At 32.7% G+C, this 25,932-nt stretch overlaps 1 protein-coding gene across 9 annotated transcripts in view; it reads right to left on the reverse strand.

Annotated features, from left to right (window-relative positions):
* Window positions 1-25,932, reverse strand: part of LOC106881484 (muscle-specific protein 300 kDa) — an 815,448-nt gene that overhangs the window by 422,632 nt on the left and 366,884 nt on the right. For 6 of the 9 annotated variants that reach the window (XM_014931925.3, XM_014931938.3, XM_014931932.3 and 3 more), the window contains 4 exons: window positions 18,023-18,079; window positions 6,589-6,741; window positions 2,254-2,418; window positions 1,286-1,612 (listed from right to left, as the gene is read on the reverse strand). In XM_014931925.3, coding sequence (XP_014787411.2) covers window positions 1,286-1,612; window positions 2,254-2,418; window positions 6,589-6,741; window positions 18,023-18,079 — 702 coding nt within the window. The remainder of the gene's footprint in view (window positions 1-1,285; window positions 1,613-2,253; window positions 2,419-6,588; window positions 6,742-18,022; window positions 18,080-25,932) is intronic. The other 3 variants (XM_089350452.1, XM_089350453.1, XM_014931900.3) reach the window with 1 other exon arrangement.

Genomic DNA, 25,932 nt, shown 5'->3' on the forward strand with positions numbered 1-25,932 from the left:
TTCCATATAAAATTATGATAGTTTTCCATTAAAATCTGAGATGTAAACAAGAGGGTTTGCAATACAGAACTGGAAACTGTCTCAGGAGGAATAGTATTAAAAAGGGTTAATGATTCATTTGCTACAACTTTTACAATGAAAGCTATACTTTGTTGATGAGGTGAAATGTAAGTCCTGAGTTCCCTCCTATTTCTTTTTCTCTCCCCACCAAAAGGAAAAACACCAAAAAAAAAAAAAAAGAGAGAGAAAGAAAGAAAAACATTATTAGTCAGCAATTAATATTTATGTTATCTCATCTAATATTTTTTATTGCTTCAGATTTTTAATTTATCATGCATTTAATATGCTGACATGCACTTCCCTACTATTTGATTCTGTGAAGCTTCAGTGGAAAGAATAAATTAGTCCTAGCCTTTTATCTTTCGGTCTATTGATGTTTAAAAATTGAAATTACATAAGGATGGACAAACCAACTTGTTTCTATGGTAACAAGTGAAAAAAATAAATAGATACATAAAATACAAATAACAAAAAAGAACTTTTTGGAATTAATTACAAAACATCCAATTAACTATTTAAAATAGGTTATCTAGAAAATAAGTTAAACAATTCAGCCTTTTTAGTAATGAGTTATAGGCTTTATAATATTATTAGAGTATTTGTAAAGACTATTTGATTAAATGATGGATACAAAACAAAGAGAGAAAGATCAAAGATTGTAATTTGTTAAAATATGATTTGGAATTGGAATGTAACAAATGTTGCAACAAACATATAGAATTAGGGATTCAGAAGTTAGGCACAAGAATGTTTTCCCAGGCCCCAATCCCAAACCCATGTTGCCCCAAGAGGGTGTTTATCTAATCAAGTCCATAATTTATTGATTATAGACATGTGAATGTTAAAACAATGTTATTATTTTAAAGCACTTTTAAGAAAAACAAATGAGCATTTATTGATGGTGTGACTGTATTGAGAGTAGAATCAAATTTAGTGTGAAGATCAAGTCGATTTTTGACTTCAAGTTTTCACTATTGGCTTCTTCAACCAGACAAAACCTGAAGTCCCAGGTGATGTGATCTTCACATTAGGTTATAAAACAATTATTTTCCAAAAGCAGGAATCTCATTCTATTGGATCAAAATATATTTTTGGGAAACTAAAGTATATATTAATTCATTCTTATTAATGGTTCTCAGCAATAAAAAACTATGATATGAAAAAACAAAAAAAAACATTTCCGCAATGAAAATTAACAAATTATAGATAAATAAAAGGAAATTACTTTGTAAGTTTGGAGTTGGAGTTTTTTCTCTTCCAAGGTTGACATCAATGGTATATTCCCTTCAATCTGTGACTCAACATTCTTTAGCCATTGATCAATTTGGGAATTATGGTCTTCAAAGGAAACCCATTGTAAGAGAGCTAGTTCTAGTTTACGTTGGCATCCAGAGAGATCCTCAAAAAGGGTCTCCCATTTTTGTTTCCTACTTTGGTTTTGCTGACGTATCACTTCCCGTCCTTCTGTTCCAGTATTGGGAAGCAGTTTCTCTCCAGCTTCAAGTAAGGCATTCAGTTTTTGCAAACCATCTTCGCGTTCTTGTAGAAGATACTTCAAAAGAAAGGAATAATTGATTAAATGTAAGCTGAAAAGTCAGAGAGGAAGTCATAATACCTTTCTTCATACTTAATATTGTAATACCAAAACATAAAAAAAAATTAAATCATCATCATCACCCTCATTTAACATCCGTTTTCCATGCTGGCATGGGTTGTACAGTTTGTCAGGAACTGGCAAGTCAGAAGACTGTACCAAACTCTGCTGTCTGTTTTGGCATGGTTTCTACAGCTGGATGTCCTTCCTAATGCTAACTACATTAATTTTTTTTTAATCTTTTAGTCAGGAATGAAGGCAATTCCCATGACCCTTTAAAGGGCCACTGAGATTGGTGAGAAGGAGGGAAGATGATATCCTGGAACTGAAAATGAGAGATCCCTTACTTTGCATCAACTAAATTCACTCACAAGGCAATGGTTAGCCCAGTGGTATAGAAAAATACCCTTGCCCAAGATGCAATGATGTGAGACTGAACCTGTAATCACATGGTTACAAAGTGAGCTTCTTAACCACACAACCATACCTGCGCCTATTTATTCAAATCAAAGTTCTTCATTGTACTTTTACAACCTGTTTCCTGATCTCAATGGAAACACATTTGTTACATTTGAAATAAATAATACTTCAATATTTACTTGAATTTTCTCCAAATTTCTCTCCAGGTCTTCTTTCGAACCACTTGGACCTGCTACAAGGTCAAGCTTTTGTTGCATTTTCTGCAGCCATTTATCACAAGAGGCTAATTTACTGTCATAATCTTTGTGGTCATTGATATTTTGGTTGCATTTCTTGATGAGACTCTGAAAGATAAAGAAAACATGTAAATGAAACAAACATATAAAAAAGCAACAATATAATGTTTTTTTTTTTTTTGGCATCATTTTACGATATGGGGCAAAGAGAAATAGGAGTAAAAATGGCTTTAGATCATGTTTATCTTGTCCCAAAATATTTAATATATTTACTCTGGTAGATATATATTTTACCAAGAAGATGTGGGCACATGTGAGCTCATGGTTAAGAAGTTTGCTTTCCAACCACATGAGTGGTTCAATCCCAATGTGGGACACTTTAAGCAAGTATTTCCCTTATAGCTCTGAGCAGATCAGAGCTTTGTGAAAAGATTTGTTAAACAGAAACTGAAAGAAGCCTGTTTACTTATCTTTTATCTGCTACAGTCATTTTACTGCGGCCATGCTGGGGCACCGACTTGAAGGGTTTACTTTCACAAATAGACCCCAGTCTTTTTTTTTTAAGTCTGGTACTTGTTCTAGCAGTCTCTTTCTGCCAAACTGATAAGTTACAGGGATGTAAACAAACCAATGCCGGTTGTCAAGTGGTGGTGGTGGATAAACACATTCACAGGTGCATGCACACATGCGCACACACACACACACAATGCATATCTACTCTCAAAGCTTTGGGTGACTCAGGGCTATAGCAGAAAACTCTTGTCCAAAGTGCCATACAGAGGGGCTGAACCAAGAACTGTATGATTCAGAAGCAAATGTCATACCACACAGCCACTCCCGTGCCTATGCTGGGGCACCACCTTTAGTTGAACAAATCAACTCCTGTATTGTGTGTGTGTGTGTGTGTGTGTGTGTGTGTGAGAGATAGATAGATAGATAGAGAGAGAGAGAGAGAGAGAGAGAGAGAGACAGACAGACAGACAGAGAGAGAGAGTGAGTTTTCTTGTCTCGCCATCATGTGCTAGTTGTAAATGAATGTCAGTGTTGTACAAATAGTGTCAGTCATTTGCAATCTGCCAAGAAATCATGTCCGGCCCACTACTGTAGCTAGGGGGGGCAGTAGGGGTGGTACTTTTCATCCAGTTGTAGGCTATTGGTTTAGGCAATATGTGTTTTTTGTGGGATCCAGGGGCAGCAAACAGAAGGGCCACCCTGGGCGGCGCACAGTCTAGCTATGCCAGTGGTCCAGCCATAGTGCTGTTCATGATCAGAAGACAAGGAGAAATATTGTTACTTGGAAACAGGTGGGAGATGGTGACATAAAGGGTATCTTGTCATAGGAAAACCTGACTCAATGAATCTTGTCTGACCCATGCAAGCATGGAAGAGAATAGGGAGACAGAAGAACAATTAGGGCGGCGAGCTGGCAGAAATGTTAGCACACCGGGCGAAATGCTTAGCAGTATTTCGTCTGTCTTTACGTTCTGAGTTCAAATTCTGCCGAGGTCGACTTAGCCTTTCATCCTTTCAGGGCCGATAAATTAAGTACCAGTTATGCACTGGGGTCGATGTAATCGACTTAATCCCTTTGTCTGTCCTTGTTTGTCCCCTCTATGTTTGGCCCCTTGTGGGCAATAAATAAATAAGAAGAATAAAGACCAAAGAAAGAAGAAGAAAGAACAAGAAAGAACAACATCAACAACTACTACTACTACTACTACTACTACTACAGATCCGTAATTCCTGAAACAATGGAAACAGAAATAGGAACAGTAGAAAAATGTGTTAAACAAATCTTAGAATTCTATTCTAATCAACCGAGCTAAGATTTAAAAACAGCCACAGGATTTTGTAGTTTCAAGCATCAAGTTAGCCTAATAATTAATGATCTGTAGATTATCTTACAGTTTCACATTTATATTTTATCACTAAACTTTTCGTGTCAATTGTATGTCACTGAAATAAATGCTAGTAGGGAAAATGGTAAAACTAAAAATACACCACAATTGGTGTGATAACTCTAAATGTCATTACAGATTTCATGAAAAGATACAGTAAAAGAATTGTGCCAGAACAATGATTTCTTTCTTTTTCTTTCTTTATATGGTTTTGTCCCTAACAAAGTTTGAGGCCATTGTAGTGTAAGAGACTACAAAGAACAAAAAGAAGAAGCCTACAAATTCCAAAGACGTTGACTGACAGAAAGCTTAAAGGGCTGAATATCAAAGAGCTGAAGAAAACAAGATGAAGGTAGTGCATGGTGCACCATCAGTTATGACGACGTGGGTTCCAACTGATCCAGTCAATGGAACAGCCTGCTGATGAAATTAATGTGCATGTGGCTGAGCACTCTACAGACACATGTGCCCTTAATGTAGTTCTCAGTGAGATTCAGCGTGACACAGAATGGCAAGGCCAGCCTTTTAAATTATGGGTACAACTCATTTTTGCCAGTTGAGTGGACTGAAGAAATGTGAAATAAAGTACCTTGCTCAAGGATTCAATGTACTGCTGGGTATTGAACTCATGGCCTTACAATTGTGAGCTGAATACCCTAACCATGTATCTTCCCAGAAGGTAGTGAGTTCTAGAGAGCAGCAGTATGCAGGTAGAAAATGTTGGAACAAGAAAGACTTACAATGGTAAAGGAAAAGAAAATGGCCTTCAATGTAAATAGAATGTGGTGGGGGTAGAAAACAAGAAGTGGTAATGTTTATGCCTTTCAAAAAGACAAAGAATAAACTTGATGAATTAAGCAGTGTGCCATCAACTGTCTATGCCAAACATTGTTAGATTTTAAATGATTTGTCAACAATTATGGTTGAGTGGTTATAAGAAGTTCACACTGCAACCACCCAAATAGTTTTGTGTTCAATCTCCTTGTGTGTCTTCAACTATTGTTCTTGATCAATATCTTATGAGAGGATACTGAGCAGATAGAAAGTGTGAAAAATCCATCATGAATATATGCATGTGTGCAAGCACGTGTGTGTATGCATCCATACATGCATCTGTACTTTGTATGGTAGGATGCCTTTTCTGTCACCAATCCTCACTTTTTTCCAAGCAAGGTAATATGTCCTCATGACCAAACATGTTTCCATTGAAGATTGGAAAGAAATGACACTGCTTGTATGATGGCGACACTCCTTTACAACTATTGTGTGATATGAAAACTGGGTGACAAAAACACTCATGCACATATACATACATGTATATACATACATATGCACAAAAATGGTGAGCTTGTTTCAGTTTCCAGTTACCAAATCCACTCACAGAGCTCATAGCAGAAGACACCAGTTCAAACTGAACTTGAAACCATGTGGTTAGTGCAAACTTCCTGGTTATTCAGCTATGCCTCAAAGCTGCACACAAAATACATGGTTGCATTCTTTAATATTTTGAATATCTTATAAGGGTTTCTGTGAGAAAATAATTTTGGGAATCACTTAGTTGAAAGCAGTAACTGTGGCTACAAACAGAAGTTGTAACATCTGATGGGATTCCCAGCACAAACTGATGTCTACAGAGACCATCAATATGAGATTATGACAGAGGAGAACAACAAAATAATTAGAAATCATAGAATCGTTTACATCAAATAAGAGCCAAAAATAAAAGAGATTTGAGAAAAAACTCAAGAAAAAGTGAAAGATATGATGTCAGTAAAAGTTATTCCTTATTATCAGAGGAGAACTGATGGAGCATGGAGAACAAGAGCAGAACAGTTAACGAGGTGATTTAGAAATATTGGAAAATGAGAGGCGGGAAGTAGAGTTATAGAAAATCATTCATTCCTTATCCTGCAAGAATCCTCACAAAAAATTCCTGTGAGCTGAGAAGTAGACAACAAATCTGAATTGCATTATATATTTATTGATATGATGGAATGTAGTAGTAGTAGTAGTAGTAGTAGTAGTAGTAGTAGAGGTGGTGGTGGTAGTGGTAGAGGCTGTAGTAGAGCTGGTGGTGATGATGATAGTAGTAATAGTGGTGTTGGTGATAGTAGCAGTGGTGGAAGTGGTAGTACTAATGGTCAAAGTAGTGGTGGAGGTGGGAGTAATAGTGGTGGTGGTACAAATAGTGGTAGTAGTAATAGTGGTAGTGGTGGTGAAGGTAGTAGTAGTAGTAGTAGAGGTGATTGTACTAGTGGTGGAGGTAGGAGTAATAGTAGTGGTTGTGGTGGTAGTAGAAGTAGCAGTAATAGTAGTAGTAGTGGTTGTGGTGGTGAAGGTAGTAGTAGTAGTAGTAGATAAAAAAAATCAAAGACTGTACCTTTGTGTTTGCTTCCACGGTTACAAATCGAGCCAAGAGTTGTGAGGTGCAGGCAGGGGCTCGTGTTTCAGGTGTGAGCTGTTGCAACGAGTGCACCTCATCAGCCAAAGTATCGACCTCACTTTGTTTAGAGCGGATTTCATGACCAAGATTCTGTGAAAATACGAGAGAATAGCATCAGAAGATGACAAAATGTGATGGCTTTGGGACAAAACAAACATTTTTGTTGCTGAACAGTTAACTTTTCATTTTATTTCTTTGTTTTGTGGATGTATTTGTAACCAGATGTAAATGAATGTATACTAATAAATATTTTTGTGGCCAAGAGTATGTATGTTTGTGTCTGTTATATCTAATTGTGTACAATGTGCACCTGTAATTATGGGCAACGAAATATCAGAAAAATCATCTTTTGTTTATTAATACACACTGACATTTCTTTAGTATTACAATATATGGAAAAGTATTGTTTAGTCAGATTTATTATAATTGCTGTATAAAATATTTGAAATAATTCACAAATCCTAAAAAGGAAAAAAAAATTGAAGTGCCCCTTAAACATTGCTGCTTTAGATTGTAAATGTATTTCTGCTGCAAAGTCTAAATTATTTTTCCCAAGAAAAAGTGTGGAGTTTTATATACAAATAAAAATAGGAAATATATACAAATTCACACACACACACACCACACACATGAGATATTTTCAAACACAACGTTATATACACATATGTGTTTGCATGTGCATGTATACTTGTAAAGATAAACATCTAAATGAAAATATAATAAAGTATTAATCCAACCCCTTTCAAAATGGCCTTTTGTCAAAATTAATATATGTTGACATTGTAAGAATTTTATAAACTTATGAGAGAACGTGAAATAATTCTTTGTTGGAACAGTGAATCTCGAAGCACATCATATAAAACTTGTTGTAACGTAATTGGTACATACAATAAATAAGATAACCAGACAACAGTAAAAACAATGTAAGAAACTATCAAATCTCTTTATGAACTAACAATCAATATTCCTTGTGAACTAACCAACTGACACCTTCTGATTTCACTGCAAACTAACAAGAATTTCACTTGACTCCAAACTCTGAACTTTGAACTCACTTGGATCGTTACTATTTATACTTTACTCGGACAAATTCTACTTAAAAATTTCCTCATATCTTCTGTAGCATGATGCAAAAGTTATATCCTCCTCTCAGTTATAACTGAATTCCTTAATCAAGTTCGAATCACCGTCTGATGAAAACGAACTTACCTCATTTTTGGACTTCTTTTCATATAGCTCTAATAATTGTTGTTGTTGCTGTTGCTGTTCTTGTTATTGTTTTTTGCGACTGTACTATGGAAGCTAATAAGTTTTCCATTATTTAACAAGTTGTATCATGAACAAATTGTTAGATAACCTACATGAGCTTTGCAACCCTTGTCACCAAATGTTGTAACATAATTGTTACATGCAATAAATAACCAGACAACAGTAAAAAAACAATGTAACAAACTAACAAATCTCTTTACAAACCAACAATCAATATTCTTTGTGAACTAACCAACCAATACCTTCTGACTTCACTGCGAACTAACACGAACTTCACTCGACTCCAAACTCACTCAGATCATTACTATTTATACTTACTTGGACCAGTCTATCTCTCACAAGGGGGTGTCATAAGTCTCATCACAATAAAACTACAAATAACAGCATGTAAATATTGGGTTACAAAACCCTCTTGGATATTTACATGTTATCCTTTATAGCTTTATGTGAGGTGTTTCAAGATCCAGTTTCAAAGATATATATATATATATATATATATATATATATATTGGATTCCAAGACACATATCTCTGGCTCTTTATCCTTCCTCAATGGGAAATACCAAAGAGACATAACCCTGGGTAGATTCAAAGCCATAGCTTTAAACTAAAACGCAGTCAACTTTAGTGACTGAGTTGCACTATTGGACTGCCTGGTCAGGATAAAGATAGCAGCATCAGTGCCAAGCAGTGATTAGGAATAAACTAATAAGTCAATGTAACATGTAACACCTGATGGAGGTGACAGTATTCTGAAATGACCAAAGTCTTCTTGCAAGTAGCCTACATACAAGTAAATAGACACAATAGCATCATGTCAAATGAATCAATATTTTCATACCACACTTTAAGACTACAATCTTCATTAATATGATAAGTTTATATTAAACTATTGATACTTGAATCCTCTCAGCTGCAGGCAATGACTGGACTTGCACTTTGGCTAAATTTGTTAACAGATTCGAAGTATACTTAGTTTGATTATTGAAACTTAGCAGTGTCAAGTAAAATTCTTTTTGTGAAATATCTATTTATTTATTTGAATCTATATCCATCACAATATTGGGCAAATTTCTACACTGTTGTTGTTTCCTAAGGTAGAAAGCTGATAGAATCACTAGAATGTTGAACAATTCTTCTGGCTCTTCACACTCTGAGTTCAATTCCTTTATGGGGTCAGTAAAATAAAACTCCAGGAGAGTTTCATTTTATTCTTTTCAATTAAGCAGATGAATGTTCAAACCAAATCAATAGCAATGATAAACATTCTGCTTCATATGAAGTAGCCACATCTTCCAATGTATTGTTTAGCCCCAGGTCAGAGCCTGATTGAGTAAACCTAAGATCCAATAGCATCACAAGCATCACAATTCCATTTTATTTTCAAGCATCTGTCTGTCTTTTACTAAGACAGTAAGATAAGATCTGCAGGAAATTTTACTGCTATTTCTAGCAGATTGAGAATACTGCAGAGACTCTTTCATTAAGTTAATGTTTCCATAATCAACAGTTTTGCAGCAGTGGTTGTGGTGTTGATGAGGCACCCAAGAGCAGATAGCTGATGAGTTGGTTCACACCTTTAGACTCAGGAATAGAATAAAGCCAAATACAATTATTTCCAACAATTATGTGAAGAATATTTCTTCATAACAAACAGGAAATTACAGTGTAATTCTATAAATAATTAACATGACAGTTTATGAGGCTTTTAAGAAGTAAATCTGTTAAATAGATTTACAAAGAATTGAGTGCAATTATCACCTAGGAGATTTAAAATTCAAAATAGAATCAAACAATTGTTATTGTTGTTGTTGTTGTTGTTGTTTAGCTATAGTTCAGACCCATGATCAAAGGCAATCCAGCTGACTGTTCTATCTTTTAATCACATGATCACATGACTGACCAGGCTATCAGATATTGTTACACATCGCTGGTCACAATGCATTTTTGTATTGTTTTAGTCTTCAAATGACACCACCCTGCTGGCTAGGCAAGCAGGCCAACATTTCCCCCTGATTGAAAGGGAGATTGGAGCAACATGAAGTTAAGTGTTTTGCTCATGAACACAGTATGCCACCCAGTCAGGGAATCAACCCCACAATCTAGCAATCAATCGTGAGTACAACAGCCTAACTACTATGCCATACACATTCACCTACCTTTTTATATATCATAGAATACACACAAACATTTGGTCTTCCCTAGTGGCCAGTTATTGTAAGGGAGATAATCACTTCTAAATCAATCATGGCAGGTTAGAAGTTTGAAATGATGATGCACAGCATATACATATTTAGATTGTTTTTCTTTTACTTATTATAAAGATTAAAAAGTTTCTATCCTAGGTTGTCATGTACAGTGCCATTTCATCATTATTTGAACTCATCAGCATGACATAGCCCTAGGCAAATACATTACACTAAATTCATTATTTTACAAAATGGGACATTTCTTATAGGAGACAGCAAATAATTACAGGTTAGAAGACATTAAAAGAATGTTCTTTTATTCTTTTTCCTCAAACATTGTTAATATACATTTCTTATTTAATGGCAGATTGTCATTTGAAAGAAATTTGGTTGTTATTTCTAACCACTTAGAGCCCCTTCATTATCATACAATGTTATAGAGAACTGTAAATCTTGTGGGTTATGAAATCTGTAAGCTCAATACATCTTAAAGAAATCTATTCAAATGCTATAACTATAAAAAAAAAAAGTTTGAGAAAGTAACATAAACTAAACATGTTTCACGATATTAATGCATATCAAAAATTATGGAATTACAACAAAAGGCCATTTTAACTTTGGTGAGATATAAACTATAAACTATAAGTTTAAGCATATAAACTTTTTTTCACTACAGTTGATCACTGCTGCATGATAACCCATGTATAAATTAATGTGTGTGCACAATACAAACAGCTGTTACTCATGAATGATCGTGGCTTAGTAACATGTAACATGCTTATGCTAATTGTTTAAAGTGCCTGTGTAGTCATGAACGGATATAGATAACCTCATGGACCCATTACCCTTAATCTTGTGCAACATCCTAAATATGAAAGCTGGTGGGAGAAGGAGCTGAACCAGAACCAAGGTAGTACTCATTTGCAACTAAAAAGACTGGATAAACATGAAATGAAGTGACTTGCCCAATGTCACAATGCACTGTCCAGTTCAGGAATTGAACATAAAACCTTATAATTTAATGATGAGTTATATATATATATATATATATATATATATATATATATATATATATATATATGTATATATATATATATATATATATATATATATATATATATATATATATATATATATGTATATATATATATATATATGTATGTATGTATGTATATATGTATATGTATGTGTGTGTGTATATATATATATATGTATATGTGTGTGTGTTTGTGTATTTGCATACATGTGTGCATATGTATATATGTGCGTGTTAGTGTGTAATTCTGTTTTCTCTAAATGTTTAAAACTGACATTTTATCTGAAAAAAATTGGAATAGAAAGACATTTAACAATATGAGACTGTAGAATAAATGCAAGTTGTGCAAAAGCAAAGCAAAGTAGATATTTATGTAAATTATTTAATCTTTTTTAAATAAAAGCTCCAAGAAGCATAAGAAATATCTGTGTCCTAATTTGAATAATTTGCTCCACAGAATTCAATGAAATGACCAAATAAAGACTAAAGAAAAAAGAGAGAAAAGAAAGAAAGAAACCACTGGAAAAGAAATAATTTGTTAATTCCTTTGATAGTTATCATATAGAAATGGCATTTGGAAAAAACTTAGGCAGCTGTAACTTATATAAGAGAACTTATATAAGAGAGTGCTTTATATAAATCCATTAATCCATTATCAGAAACGGTGTTATAAACTTTTATAGAATGCTGTTATAGCAATCTTATTTAGTTAAAACATATATCGGAACAACATAGATCAGAAGATGGGTTAGGTTATACTGCATTTAAAAGGGAAAGGCAATGCTTGGTTTTCAGAGTAAATAAATTTAATATTTATACATACTCTTTATTGTGAATGAGGAAGATGGGGTATATATGAAATGAATTTAGAGCTTTCAGAATTTATGTCTTCTCCAGTTTTCCCAAAGGTTAAAGCTAGGTTTTCTAAGAAACGGATGTTACTTATATATCTCTCAAGAGGCAACATGTAGCTTTTACATTTTATATTGCATAACTACACCTCACGTAAATGACATTATTAAAACTAATGAGTGCTATAAGGATATATGTGTGCATATACACACACATACACATACTTACAAGTATAGATATACATATGCTTACAAGGGTATATATACACATGCTCACAGGGATATATTCTTTTACTCTTTTACTTGTTTCAGTTATTTGACTGCAGCCATGCTGGAGCACTGCATTTTAGTCAAAGAAATCAACCCCAGGACTGCTTCTTTGTAAGCCTGATACTTATTTCATCAGGCTCTTTTGTTGAACTGCTAAGTTACGGGTACGTAAACACACCAACATCGGCTGTCAAGTGATGGGGGGGGGGGTACAAACACAGACACAAAGACACACACATAAATATATATATGACAGGCTTCTTTCACTTTCTGTCTACCAAATCCACTCACAAGGCTTTGGTTGGCCCAAGGCTATAGTAGAAGGCACTGGCCCAAAGTGCCATGCAGTGGAGCTGAACCCAGAACCATGTGGTTGGGAAGCAAGACTCTTACCACACAACCATGCCTATATTTATATATATACATATATATATATATATATATATATATATATATGCTTAAAAGTATCATTCATATATACATGCTTATAAGATATAGCTCTCTCTCTCTCTCTCTCTCTCTCTCTCTCTCTCTCTATATATATATATATATATATATATATATATATATATATATATATATATGTATGTATAGCCATGTGAGTGACTATCACTCAAATTTCTTCAAGTAAAATGTCCGATTACATCTCAAATATTGTGAGTACATATTTTCCTTGTAAAATGTGAACGTATTTTCCCTGTGTGCACACGGTAAAATGTGAGCACCAGTGCAACACTGGCAATGACAGAAAGAGAAACACATTTGATTAAATGTCTGAGATTATCTAGTTTGATATCTCTTAGATTGGATATTAAATCACGTCGGCACTGAGTTTTGATTCTATCTCTTTGATAAGAGTGAGGCTCAATAAATAAACATCAATAATATATTTGTATTGAAACAGTCAATTACATCACTCATTCCTAATATTTAACCTTGCTGCTAATCTAAAGCAGTTTATAACAAATGTAATAATGTCTCTAGTATTATCGTAATCCACTTAAGCAATAAAAATAAATCTGATAACTTTTACAATCCTAATATCACATGATATTAAGAATGCAAAGCAATATGCTTAAATTTCAATAATGCTGTAATATATAGAATACCATATGTTTCAGTAACATACTGTTCTTATAAATAGTTATTTTATTGATTCTTGGAGCAATGAAAGTAAAGTCAACCCTAGCTGAATGGGGTATACACACACACGCATACTTTATTTGTGGGTTAAAAAGGCTACCAAATGGTTTCCTATAAAAAAAGGAACTCTTTACAATTTTCAAGCCTGCCACATGAGAATGCTGCTAATCATCTTTAAAATGGAGTACCAATGTTACCAGGTAGCAGTTTGAAAATTTTTAAGAGATCTCTCTTCACATGAAACCATTGGTAGCTCGTTAACCCACAAATAAAGAATATTTTTCCATCAATGTTGTGTAGAGCATCCATTTTTGCTGTTCCATATTAGTGTGTGTGTGTGTGTGTGTGTGTGTGTGTTATTAATGCCTACACACAATTTTTGAAACACCTTCCTAAAGGTTAGTACCATTCTACTCTCTAAAAAGTTTCTTTCTTAATCTTAACTTAAAAAAAAATTTCTCTAAATATTATAACTGTATCAAAGTAATTTCCTAAATACTCTAAATATATATAGGTATATATATATATATATATATATATATATATATATATATATATAAATGCACACACACACAAACATATATAAATAGAGTAAAATAGATATCAAATAATAATATCCTAGACAGAAATATTTTAAAGGAAGCAATTAAAATTATGTGATATTGCGTCTTTTTCTGAAGGGCATTAATGATTTTTCTTCCATGAAAATGAATCAGATGTAGAATAAAACAATATGTACTTAATGGATGCTTATAGCTAGTCCATAATGATCAACTAAATATGTCTAGTATTACAAAAAAGTTCAAATCCTGACACCTTGACTTCATTGCCTGACATCAGTAATATCACTGATAACAGAATATTTTTATGTTACTACAAAGATAGATACTCTCATTTAGAAAAGTGCATATTTCTAGAAATAATAACAGAAAAACTTGAGCAAAAAGTTGAAAAATAGGGAGAAAATAAATAATTTTGCAGATACTGAATATTTTCAAGAGACTGTCTTTACAAATACCTGGTGATCTTTTAATGCTAATTCAAACAATAAGTTCTAATTTAGTCGGTAATGGTGTCAGTAGAATCGTCATTAGGTTACTTGTTATGAATGTTTAGTTGTTTGGAAAATTATCATTCATAGTTAGAAATCCAGGTTTATTTGTGATTAACTTGTTAAGAGACTTGTTAAAATCTTGACTTTCATGCATATCATTATGATGAAAAAATATTTTAAATTCACCAACAAAAAGTGGTGCTTTTTCTTTCAATATCTCACTATATATGTATGCGTGTGTGTATGAAAGTGAGTATGTATATACAAGTGCATGTATATATGATTTCCATGGGAATTATATATATATATATATATATATGCACAAGAACAAATTGACTATTTTTGCAGAGACCAATATTTCATAAATTATTGACATTTTTTTTTTTTTGCCTTTTACTGTTGATTCCAATAAATAAAAATGTTTTTGGAACTTTGGTATTGATAATTACATATTGCAATATTTGACAGTTTTATGAATCAAATTTAGAAAGAAAGAAAAACACTGTTCGTTTTCTCAATTTCAAATTTTTAAAAAATTACATGTATATACTTGAGTTTTATCAATATAGAATTTGAAAGCTCTCAGTTTATTAAAAAAAGGTTGTTTTTTTAAAAAAGGCTATGAAATCAACAGAAAAAGGAGCCTTCGTTTTAGAATAAAATAACCTTATGCTATTAAATGAGAAAAAATTTCAAAGATTTTAAAATTGACAATGCAAAAATATGAGTTATATCAACTTCAGTACTATTTATATTTTATAGATGTTAAAAGCAAACTGTGAAGATATTTTACTAGTTAGAATTAAAAAATAAAAGGAAGAAAATCAGAACTATTTTGAAAATCCATTTAAATACAATAAAATTTTGCATCTGTAAAGAAGAAACACTGTGATTTATATTAGATTAACATTTAATTTGGCACACAATTCCAGGTATAAATGTTGGCAAAACTTTCAATAGGCTTATATTTATACATGCAAAGGAAGAGAAATTAAGAAAATAACTAGGAAAATTAATTCACACAAATTACATAACAATATAAACCTTATGCTATTAATTAGAAAAAAATGTTAATTAACAACAAACAATAACAATATAAATCAGACTAATGATTAAACATTTGTCAGGCATGCATATATAACTGAGCTTGAACAAGCTGCAGTAAAATATGTATAGAATTAAACATTCATTTAGTAAATGAAACAAATCAAAGGGAAAATGACATTTAGTGTATTAGTTGAAAGTTTCAAGGTAAGATATACAAATTAGTACAAGGAGAATAATATCATAAATGAAACTAACAAGGAAGAGAACTAGTGATGTAATGTTATATCTTTAGTAATATAGGAACTAATGTTAACTTTTATCTAATGTGGATTTTACAGTATCAAAATTATGGATATATCACTTGAAAAACAATACATGTTTTTTTTTGTTTTTTTAAAGATTTCCTTGCAGATATCTTATAGTGACAATTGTTCATCAGCTGTACACATAGAAATCCAATATTTTTATAAGTAAAATGGAAATCTATATGAAAAACTGATGTAACAGATAATGTAGGTTGTTATATAAGAAATTTGGTCTCCAAGTATATCCTAGTCAATATCACCATATTCATTTAGTAGAATAAACTAAGTTATACTAAAATAACCCGGAATTTACTTTTCTTTCAAATACACACGAGCTTACTCTAAAAGGTACAGACAGGTTTATTAAAAATGACTTAAAATAATGGAAAATAAAATAAATATTGTCCGAGTTGTTTTGCCTCAGATCAGCCCTCATCAAGCATACTTATTATGAAAAGCATTCCAACAATGGCCACCCCTCGTCAAGCAACCCTATTATGAAAAACATTCCAGCTTTGGCCACACACATTTTTGAAGATCTAGAACCACATTACACAATGTGACCTTCCATTTTCTTTGAAGATAGCTTAGTGTGATTTAAGAGAGATTCAAAAACCAATTCTAGCAAGCTGAGCAACCAGGTAAAATTAGACTCAATAGAGAAGGGATTTACCAAGCAGTGGTTCATTAATTTGTTTGATCAGGTGGAACAGTAAAAATCATTAGGGAATTTTCCAGATCATCTTTATTCAAACTGTAACGATCATAACAAGCCTTTAGTAAAACCACAAATATGAGTATATTTGCAATCCCTGCTGAGCAGCAATAGCAATAAAATGCAGTCTATTCTTGGTGTTTTCAATATTTGCAATTAAATGATCATTCATGCTTAAGGTTCTCGCTTTTGGCAATCCCTAATAAATTATTGATTTAATTTTCAACTCAACAACATTGATCGCTAATTAAAAAAAAAGAATGATTTTAAACTATCCAATAACTTTTTTTTTAAGCAGGATCAAATATCACCACCATTCTAACATCTTTTTTCCATGCTTGCATGGATCTGATGGAATTCATGGAGGTAAATTTTTTTACAGATGGATGGCCTTCTTGTTGCCAACCCTTACTTGTTCCCAAACAAATTATTTATTTCTCTGACATGCATGCATGTGTGTGTGTGTCTGTATGTGCATGTGTATATACATATATATATATATATATATATATATATATATATATATAAGAAGAATATAAGTGGAGTTCAAAATTCACAACAGCTGTTTCAGCATCATTTTATTGATACATTCTTAGATTACATCATAGCAAAAACCTGCAATGATCAGGTAAATTTTAAGCAAATAAACAGGTAAGGTAGAAGCAGAAGATGACTCATTCAGTTTCCACCCATGCTAGCATGGAAAGCGGACGTTAAACGATGATGATATCCACTTTGGGTGAACTAAGGCTATAGTAAAAGACATTCGTCCAAGATGCTACATATAATGGGACTGAACCTGGAACCATGTAGTTGGGAGGCAAATGTCATGATCACACAATTATTCCTGCACCTACTATATGTTGTTGAAAATTCAAACAGCATTATCAGTATGGTGGAGGAAGTAAAAATTTAAACTCAAAAATTTCAAAATTCTAAACAAAATATGACTATGTTAAATATAACCATTTATAATAGCATATTTTAAAGATTGATTTTTATGTGGTACCGTTCACTTTAAATAACAATATTGTTAATAGCTTTGCTTAAAAGAATTAAGAAACTGCAGGCATTTGAAACCATGTAGGGGGTAGATGTTTAGATTTCAGTTAGATTAGGTTGAAATTACAATGCTTTTATCTTTGATAAAATACAAGATACAGCCATGCTTCATAAAACAAAGCATACACTGCTTATTTGTATACACTAAGTGAATTTATTGTGTTTTTATTGGTGATTACATATCAAGACTATAAATATCAGATGAGAGAAATACATGTCGCACTAATAATTATCATATTGATATATCATTTTAATGCAAGCAAAAGAAGCCTATTAAAGATAAGATACCAGGCAATTAAAAGAGAAGTATTTGATGCAATAGTAGTTTCTAAATCCTTGAAATGTCAGAGAAAGAGAGGATGAGAGAGAGAATATGAATGCCAGCAGCTCTATCAAGAACTTAAAAGTTAGCTGCAAGAAGCAAATCTTACAATGCTGTGGAGTTCTTCAAAGTGCCTGTTCTCCTCACGAATTGCTGTCAGAGTGTCCTATATAGAAAATGGCTTCAGTGTTAAATAAATGTGTTTCATCACACATTACACCTATAACACAGTCACATATAGATTCACACACATACATGTATAAGCATATACACACACACATATATACATGTGGATGCACACACAAACTCACACACACACACATACATACACAAACTCACACGTATGCATACACATACAGACACACACACACATTCATATACATGTATAGAGGCATAAACACACACATACAAATGATCATAAGCATTAAATACATCTATTGAAATTGTTAATGACAAAATGAACAAGAAAAGAATAATTCCATGTATATGCATATGTGTGTATGCGCATGTGTATGTTGTACATATTTAAGTATGTGTACAAGTGTGTGGGTGTGTGTGTGGGTGTTTTTATGAGTGAACTAATTAATGTATATGCACATGCATAATATTCTGTAATTAGGATCAAATTAAGTGTGTTGAGGAATTTGAAGAGTTCACTTGAAGAGAGGAACAGGGAGAGAAACATCAGAACAAAAAGATAACAGGAGTTTGTATTGAAACATTTAATTATGAGAAAATACTTTGTGTGTGTGCATGTGTGTATATATAGGTGTGTGAATGTGTGTGTGTGTGTGTGTGCACAGATCAGTGTGTCCATGTACTTCAGATCAGTAATGTGTGTAAAGGCATGTGAGCACACTTCAATGCAAAGATGCAGACATGTATGTGTGTTTATGTATGCATGTGTATGTGTCTGTGTGTGTGTGTACATGTATAAGTGTGTATGCATGTGTGTGTGTGTGTGTGTGTGTGTGTGTGTCCATTCGTCCATGTGCTTCAGAGCAGTGATGGATGTGATGTATGTAAAGGCATGTAGTGCACGTGTTTAGATGTGCATACTCCAATGCAAGGCTGCAGATGTGTGAGTGTGCATGAATGTGTGTGTGTGTATGTGTAAGTAACTATGTGTGTGTCCTAGTGCAAAGCAATGAATGTGTACCAAATGCTTCAGCGTAGGTGTGTCTGGTGTGTCTTGGTGTCTGTGTAGCTGTGTGCTCCAGTACAGCAGTGTCCATCTGTGCATATATGTGCATCTATATACTCCAGTGCAGTGGTGTTCACAAATGTGTGTGTGCATGTTTTTGTCTGCCCTATTGCAGCAGTGTGTGCATATGTGTCTTGGTGCATATCTATGTATGCTTTATTGCAATATGCATGTATGTGTCTGTATACATGTGTGTGTGAGTGTGTGCATATATACATGTGTGTGAGTGTGTGTCTCCTCCAGTACAAGAATGCTCAACTATAACTGTCTAACTATGTATGTATGTATGTATGTATGTATGTATGTCTTTGTGATCCAGTGAATAGATGTATGCATATGAATGTTTGAAATGGAGAGAATTATTTGTCATAAATATATAAAGCATGTTAAAGAATGTAGCAGATAAAACAACACACACACACACACACACACACAAAAAACACAACAAAATCATTAAAAAATAAATATAAAGAGAAAATATATAACAAACAAACAAAAAACAAAACAGGTTGGTCTTCAATACCTGAAACAAAGATTTTAAATCAGTTTTCTATGTATACATACACACATTCACACACACACACAATAAACATATAAATATATAGACAGATAGATAAATAGACACACACACACACATTGGTATAAATATCTCTCATGTTTCATGGCATTCTGAGCTATATTCAAGCAGGAATAATATTTTCCACAATCACTCAAATAAATGACAAGAATTCTTCAGTTGGCAAGTTATTTGGTTACTGATTTGATCTGAGTTTGTGTGCTGGGACTACAATAACTGCTTTGTAGTAGCCATACACAGTGTTCTATTGATATTCACTGTGTTATCATCATCCAGTAATACTAACACTATCTAACAATATATGTATGTATATATGTTACTGGGTATCAAAAGGCTTTATCATACATCTACAACTTCATCACAAATACTCTGCTTTATTGTTTGATGCAGTTTCCATCTATGCAGCTTCACTCAGAAGGCAATGACTGACCTGAAGCTATGGAACATTTTCAGACGGTGTTTTATAGTCAGATCCCCTTCCATTCCATTTTAGTCTCCTCTTACAACATACAGAGATCTGTATACCTATTCTAAGGTTAAGCATGTGCCAGGCTCTAGTGTTGATTGGTGAAAACTCAAGCGGAAAATAGCAATCCAAATTGATGGAAATGAGAACAACTCATACATTAATGTAAAACTTGCCAGACTTTGATGACTTGAATAAGGGACCTCTACTTATGAAGAGTAATAAAATTGAATACAAATATGCCAGGCTTACACAACAATCTTAATTACAACACCTTCTATGAGAGTAATAGAACATGTAACTCTAAATCTGGTTGCACCATTCACCACAACATAATAGAAATAATGTCAGCAGACATCAAGTGGCATCTCACACTCATAGAATTGTCTTCTGAGTGTTGGAAAGGCACTTTTCCCCTTCTAAAAAGTACAGCAAAATATCTAATAGATATACAGTTAAATCAGCTTATTCTCCCATACCTAATCTAGCCAACAATATACCTGTTGTCAACAAGAAAAAATTAAATAGTATTAATAACTGTGCATTTGATTTTCATTATTTTAATTATTCCAGTCGTAGATTTATCTCTGTTGTTAAAATATATCTTTATCTGAAATAAATAATACTTTTAATCCTAACATCAACTTTAATGCCAATACAATTAATAACATTTTGCTAGTAAATAAATATAAAAGCATGTCTAATTGTAGGGATCAATATAAATGCTCTTAAACTAATTAGTACCTCTGGACAAATTTAGTATATAAATGTTGCATTCAAACACCTTTTAAAGTATTCTACTGTACTGGTGCCACAATGTCAATTTAAATGTATATGGAATAATCACATATTCTGATCCAAATTTGTTTGGGATCCCAAACATAGTAACATTAATTAATCTATTTTGTGGTCAATTATACATACTACACTTCGTCATAAATGAGGTGGGGATAGTTGTAATTTGTGTTGTATGGAGTCATTAAAAATTCTAAAGTGTAAATCTGGGATCCACTCTTTCTAACAATTTAATAATTTAAAAAAAAAATTTGTTTAGCAATCTTATATAATATATACAGTGTCAATATTAGCATTCCAGTTCTCAGTGTTAATTGAAATGCTTCACTAATTAATTCTCATGCTCAACATCTTGTACCTTCACTTATCAATTCTTATGGTGTTAATTATTTCCAACAGAATTAATCACTTGCACTTTATTTAATTTAGATTCTAATTGCCTTAATGATATAGGCTTTCCCTCGAGTAATACATCTATGCATTTTACCCTCTCTTTCTCTCTCTTTCTCTCTCTCTCTGTATGTATACACACACACACACACACACACACACACACACACATATATATATTTGTAGTTTGGAATCAGTAGTTCTTTGACTGCTATTTCTAAATTTTCAGTATGTTGGAGAAGCAACTCAATTGCTAATCCCTGTATATTTATAATGATAAATAGTTTTACCGATAAAGGTTTTTTTCATACTGAACTACTTGGCAGAATTGTTAATTATTAATTCTATTATTAATTGACGATTCTCTGCCCTTATTCTTGTATATCTATATCTATATATATATATATATATATATATATATATATATTTAAGTCACAATATATGGATTCAAGTAATCCAGTAGTACTCATAAAAAAAGCTCCTTAATTCTACAAAACAGAGACTAAATAATATGATACAATATTTTCTTGCTGATATAATTCCCTGTATTTTATAGATATTGTCTCTAAATATTTTTACTTAGTTTTAATTTGTTATTATTATTATTATTATTATTATTATTATTATTATTATTATTATTATTATTATTATTATTCAGTAGTCTTATTTTCATCATGTGCTTTCACCACACTGCCCAGAGCAGCTCTGTGTGCCTTGGGTATGTGCTGTGGCTTTTCAGATGCTCTTATTTTTACAGTATTGAAAGTGTATTTTACGTAGGATGTGTGCAGTGCCTAGTAGTGCTATTTTATGTATGTTATATATACTTGTTAGTCCTGGTGTTTTATTATTATTATTATCATTATTACTATTATTATTATTATTATTATATTATTTTTCTCTATGTTTACTATCTTTATTTTTTAGATTTTTAGTAATAAATATATCTCTTTTCTTTTATTGCACTAATAATATCTACTAGTTACTTTTTAATTATATTACTAAAATTCCCTTCCATTTATTAGAAAATCCTCCTATCAATTCATATTAATTTTATTATTACTGTCTCATAATATTTTAAAACATTAACTTTGTGTTCTATAAGTATTTAATGAAGACTTTCTTTCACCTGAGGATGTAGCTTAAATCTGCATTGCTTTGAAGGATTTTTTGCATTTTGTATTTAGGCAGGAATGTAAGTAATTTATTTATTATTAAATATAATAATATAAACTATCTACATGTTTTTAAGTTACGAAACAATTTGTCATGATATTAGAATTTTCTTATTGTTAAATAAAATTTCACCAAACTATTTCTCTATCATTTATGGCTTATATATATATATATATATATATAAGGTACATGGCATAGTGGTTTAAGTGTTGCACTCACGATTACAAGGTTGTGGGTTCAATTCCCAGACTGAGTGTTGCATTGTATTCGTGAGCAAAGCACTTCATTTCACATTGCTCTGCAATCATTTCAACATCTGACATGTAGCACCCAGTTCCACCTGTACAGGTAATGTCGATCTGATGGAAGGAGTGAGCTTATGTATACACAAACAATTGATCACTATAAACAAATCATCTGTGTGGTTGTTCAGTTAGAAATTGCCAAACCCTCATACATCGTCTAACATCTGGAGAGTCCGTTATATATATATATATAACTTATTTTTCAACTTCCCTTTTTCTTTCATAACTAAACACTTATTCTGCTAATGATAATTTTAATATTTTTCAACTATAGACTTAATATTTGACATGATTTCTTGAGAAGCACATAGCTTCTTTAACCCTAATTCCTTATACTTATTTTTCAAAATCCTCTTTTCATAATGGGTTTTTTTTTTCACCTTTCATTATATTTTATATATTTGGCATTTCTTTTTAAGCCGGTTTCTTGTTTATGCTTGCTTCTAACTAAAAGCTTTCAGGGAATATAGCAGCTATTGCCGATACTGCAATATGAATCTTCATTTCTCTTCTTCTGTTCTCACCTATGTACACTTTGATTTCTTTGAACTGTCAGTGCTACTGACCCAAACGTGACAACAGATCATATCTTGGAACGTAACAAGACTTTATCTACATACTTCTCTGATCATATGTCAACCTAAAGTCATTCTTTATATGACATTTGTCATAAGCTACTATCATTCATTGTATTTATAAGACTATATTTGTTTATGTATAACGTATTGCTTTGCTAACAGTCATGATGAGATGGTTGGTAGTATCTTTTTCTAACATTGCATGGACTTACATAAGTTTGTATATATCTTTTTTAATTTTCATGTATATGATGCAGCATGTTAATTGATGTCAAAATTCCACCAATTATCAAAAAGATCATAACTAATGTTCATAAGATTGATTGTTTTACATACATACATATATATGCCCCCTCCCTTCTCAAAGATTCCTTGTCTTGCAAGTTACATGGTGACCCTGCCAGTGCTGGTGCCACTTAAAAAGCATCCAGCCCACACTGTAAGGTGGTTGGCATTTGGAAAGGCATTCAGCCATAAAAACCATACCAAAACAGACACAGAAGTATGGTGCAATATTCTGCTTGACCAGCTCCTGTCAAATCGTCCAACCCATGCCAGCATGGAAAGAGGACAAGATGATGGTGATATATATATATATATATATATATATATATATATATATACATATACACACACACAAATACACATACATACACATACACACACACAAATGCACATACATACACAATGGCGTTATGTACTGTTTTGGCCAACTACCTCTAATCACAAAGGCATTGGTTGGCCTGAGGCTACAGCAGATGACACTTAGCCCAGATAGCATATAGTCAGAGTGTACCCAAAATCATGCAGTTGCAAACCGAACTTTGTAACCACAAAGCCATGCCAGCATGGAAAAAGGGGCAGTAACTGATGACGATCACACACACACACACACACACACACACACACACACAGAACTTGTTTTGTCTGAATCAGCCAGCTGTTACTATGGAATTTCCCAAGGGAGCCAGTTTATTAAACAGCTATTTGACTTTTACATAATAATAATAATAATACTAATAATAATGATGATGATGATGATGATGATGATGATGATGATGATGATGATGATGATGATAGTAGTAGTAGTAGTAGTTCCAATATATCAGGTCAAACAATCTTGGAAATATTAACAACTTTCCACTAAAAACTCAACTGTTTTTTTTTACATATTTATTCACATTTTGCTTTGTTTTGCTTTGGTAATCTTTCATTAAGTGAACAGAACTGAAAATATATTAATATAGTGTCCTGATATATTGTCCAGCTATCTCACCATTTCTACAGTCTACCTTGTTCATATATGTGTTTGTGTGTAGACATGGTTAGTTGCCAAACCTACCTGGATAGACTAGTTTAGGCTATGTAAGCATCAAAATAATGCCATTACCATAATAATAGTAATAGCAGAAGTGTGTGTGGGGTGGGTGCACAATGGTGCTGATAATGATGATGGCTATGGTAATGGTAGTGGTGGTGGTGGTGGTGGTGTTAGTGGTGGTGATAATGAAAAGGCTTTTGATGGCATTTAGCACATAAAAGTTATCATTGATATATTGGAGAGAATAATGTCTGAATTTAGGATATTGATTTCTTATTTAGGCAGAAGGCCATATATACACACACACATATATATATATATATATATATACACACACACAGACACACACACACACACATATATATATATATATATATATACTTACATACATACACACACACAGCAACACATATAACACACACATTTTTACATATATGTATGTCTGTGTGTGTATATATGTATATATATATATATATATATATATATATATATATATCCATGCATCTCTCTCTCTCTCTCTGTATATATATATGTATATATATATATGTATGTATGTATATGTATATATATATATATATATATATATATATATATATATATATATATATATATATATATAACACAAATGTACAGACACATATACACAAACACAGACATAGATGGGAATGAGAATTTATAATGTTCATGTCTTGTTTCATGACATTTATAGTATAGTTGAAATAATCTGCCTTCAACAGTTGCATGGATAAAGAGTTAGCTTTGCAACCAGGTGTTTTTTGGTTCAAAACCACAGCACAGCACTATGGATAAGTATTGTTTACCTCAGATTAACCAATACCATGCAAGTTGAATTTGGTATTGGGGAAACTGTGCCTACCATATAAGTGTACATATATATATATATATATATATACATATATATATATATATACATATGGCACTTGTATCGGTGGTACGTGGAAAACAACATTTGAGCAAGGGTATTGCCAGTGCCGCTGGACTTGTTCCTGTGCAGGTGACATGTAAAAACACCATTGGAGTGTGGCCGTTGCCAGTACCGCCTGACTGGCCCTCGTGCCGGTGGCACGTAAAAGCACCCACTACACTCTTGGAGTAGTTGGCGTTAGGAAGGGCATCCAGCTGTAGAAACTCTGCCAGATCAGATTGGAGCCTGGTGCAGCCTTCTGGTTTGCCAGCCCTCAGTCAA

The sequence above is a fragment of the Octopus bimaculoides genome, chromosome 4 (genome assembly GCF_046866305.1).
Source record: "Octopus bimaculoides isolate indiv1 chromosome 4, ASM4686630v1, whole genome shotgun sequence".
Taxonomy (NCBI): domain Eukaryota; kingdom Metazoa; phylum Mollusca; class Cephalopoda; order Octopoda; family Octopodidae; genus Octopus; species Octopus bimaculoides.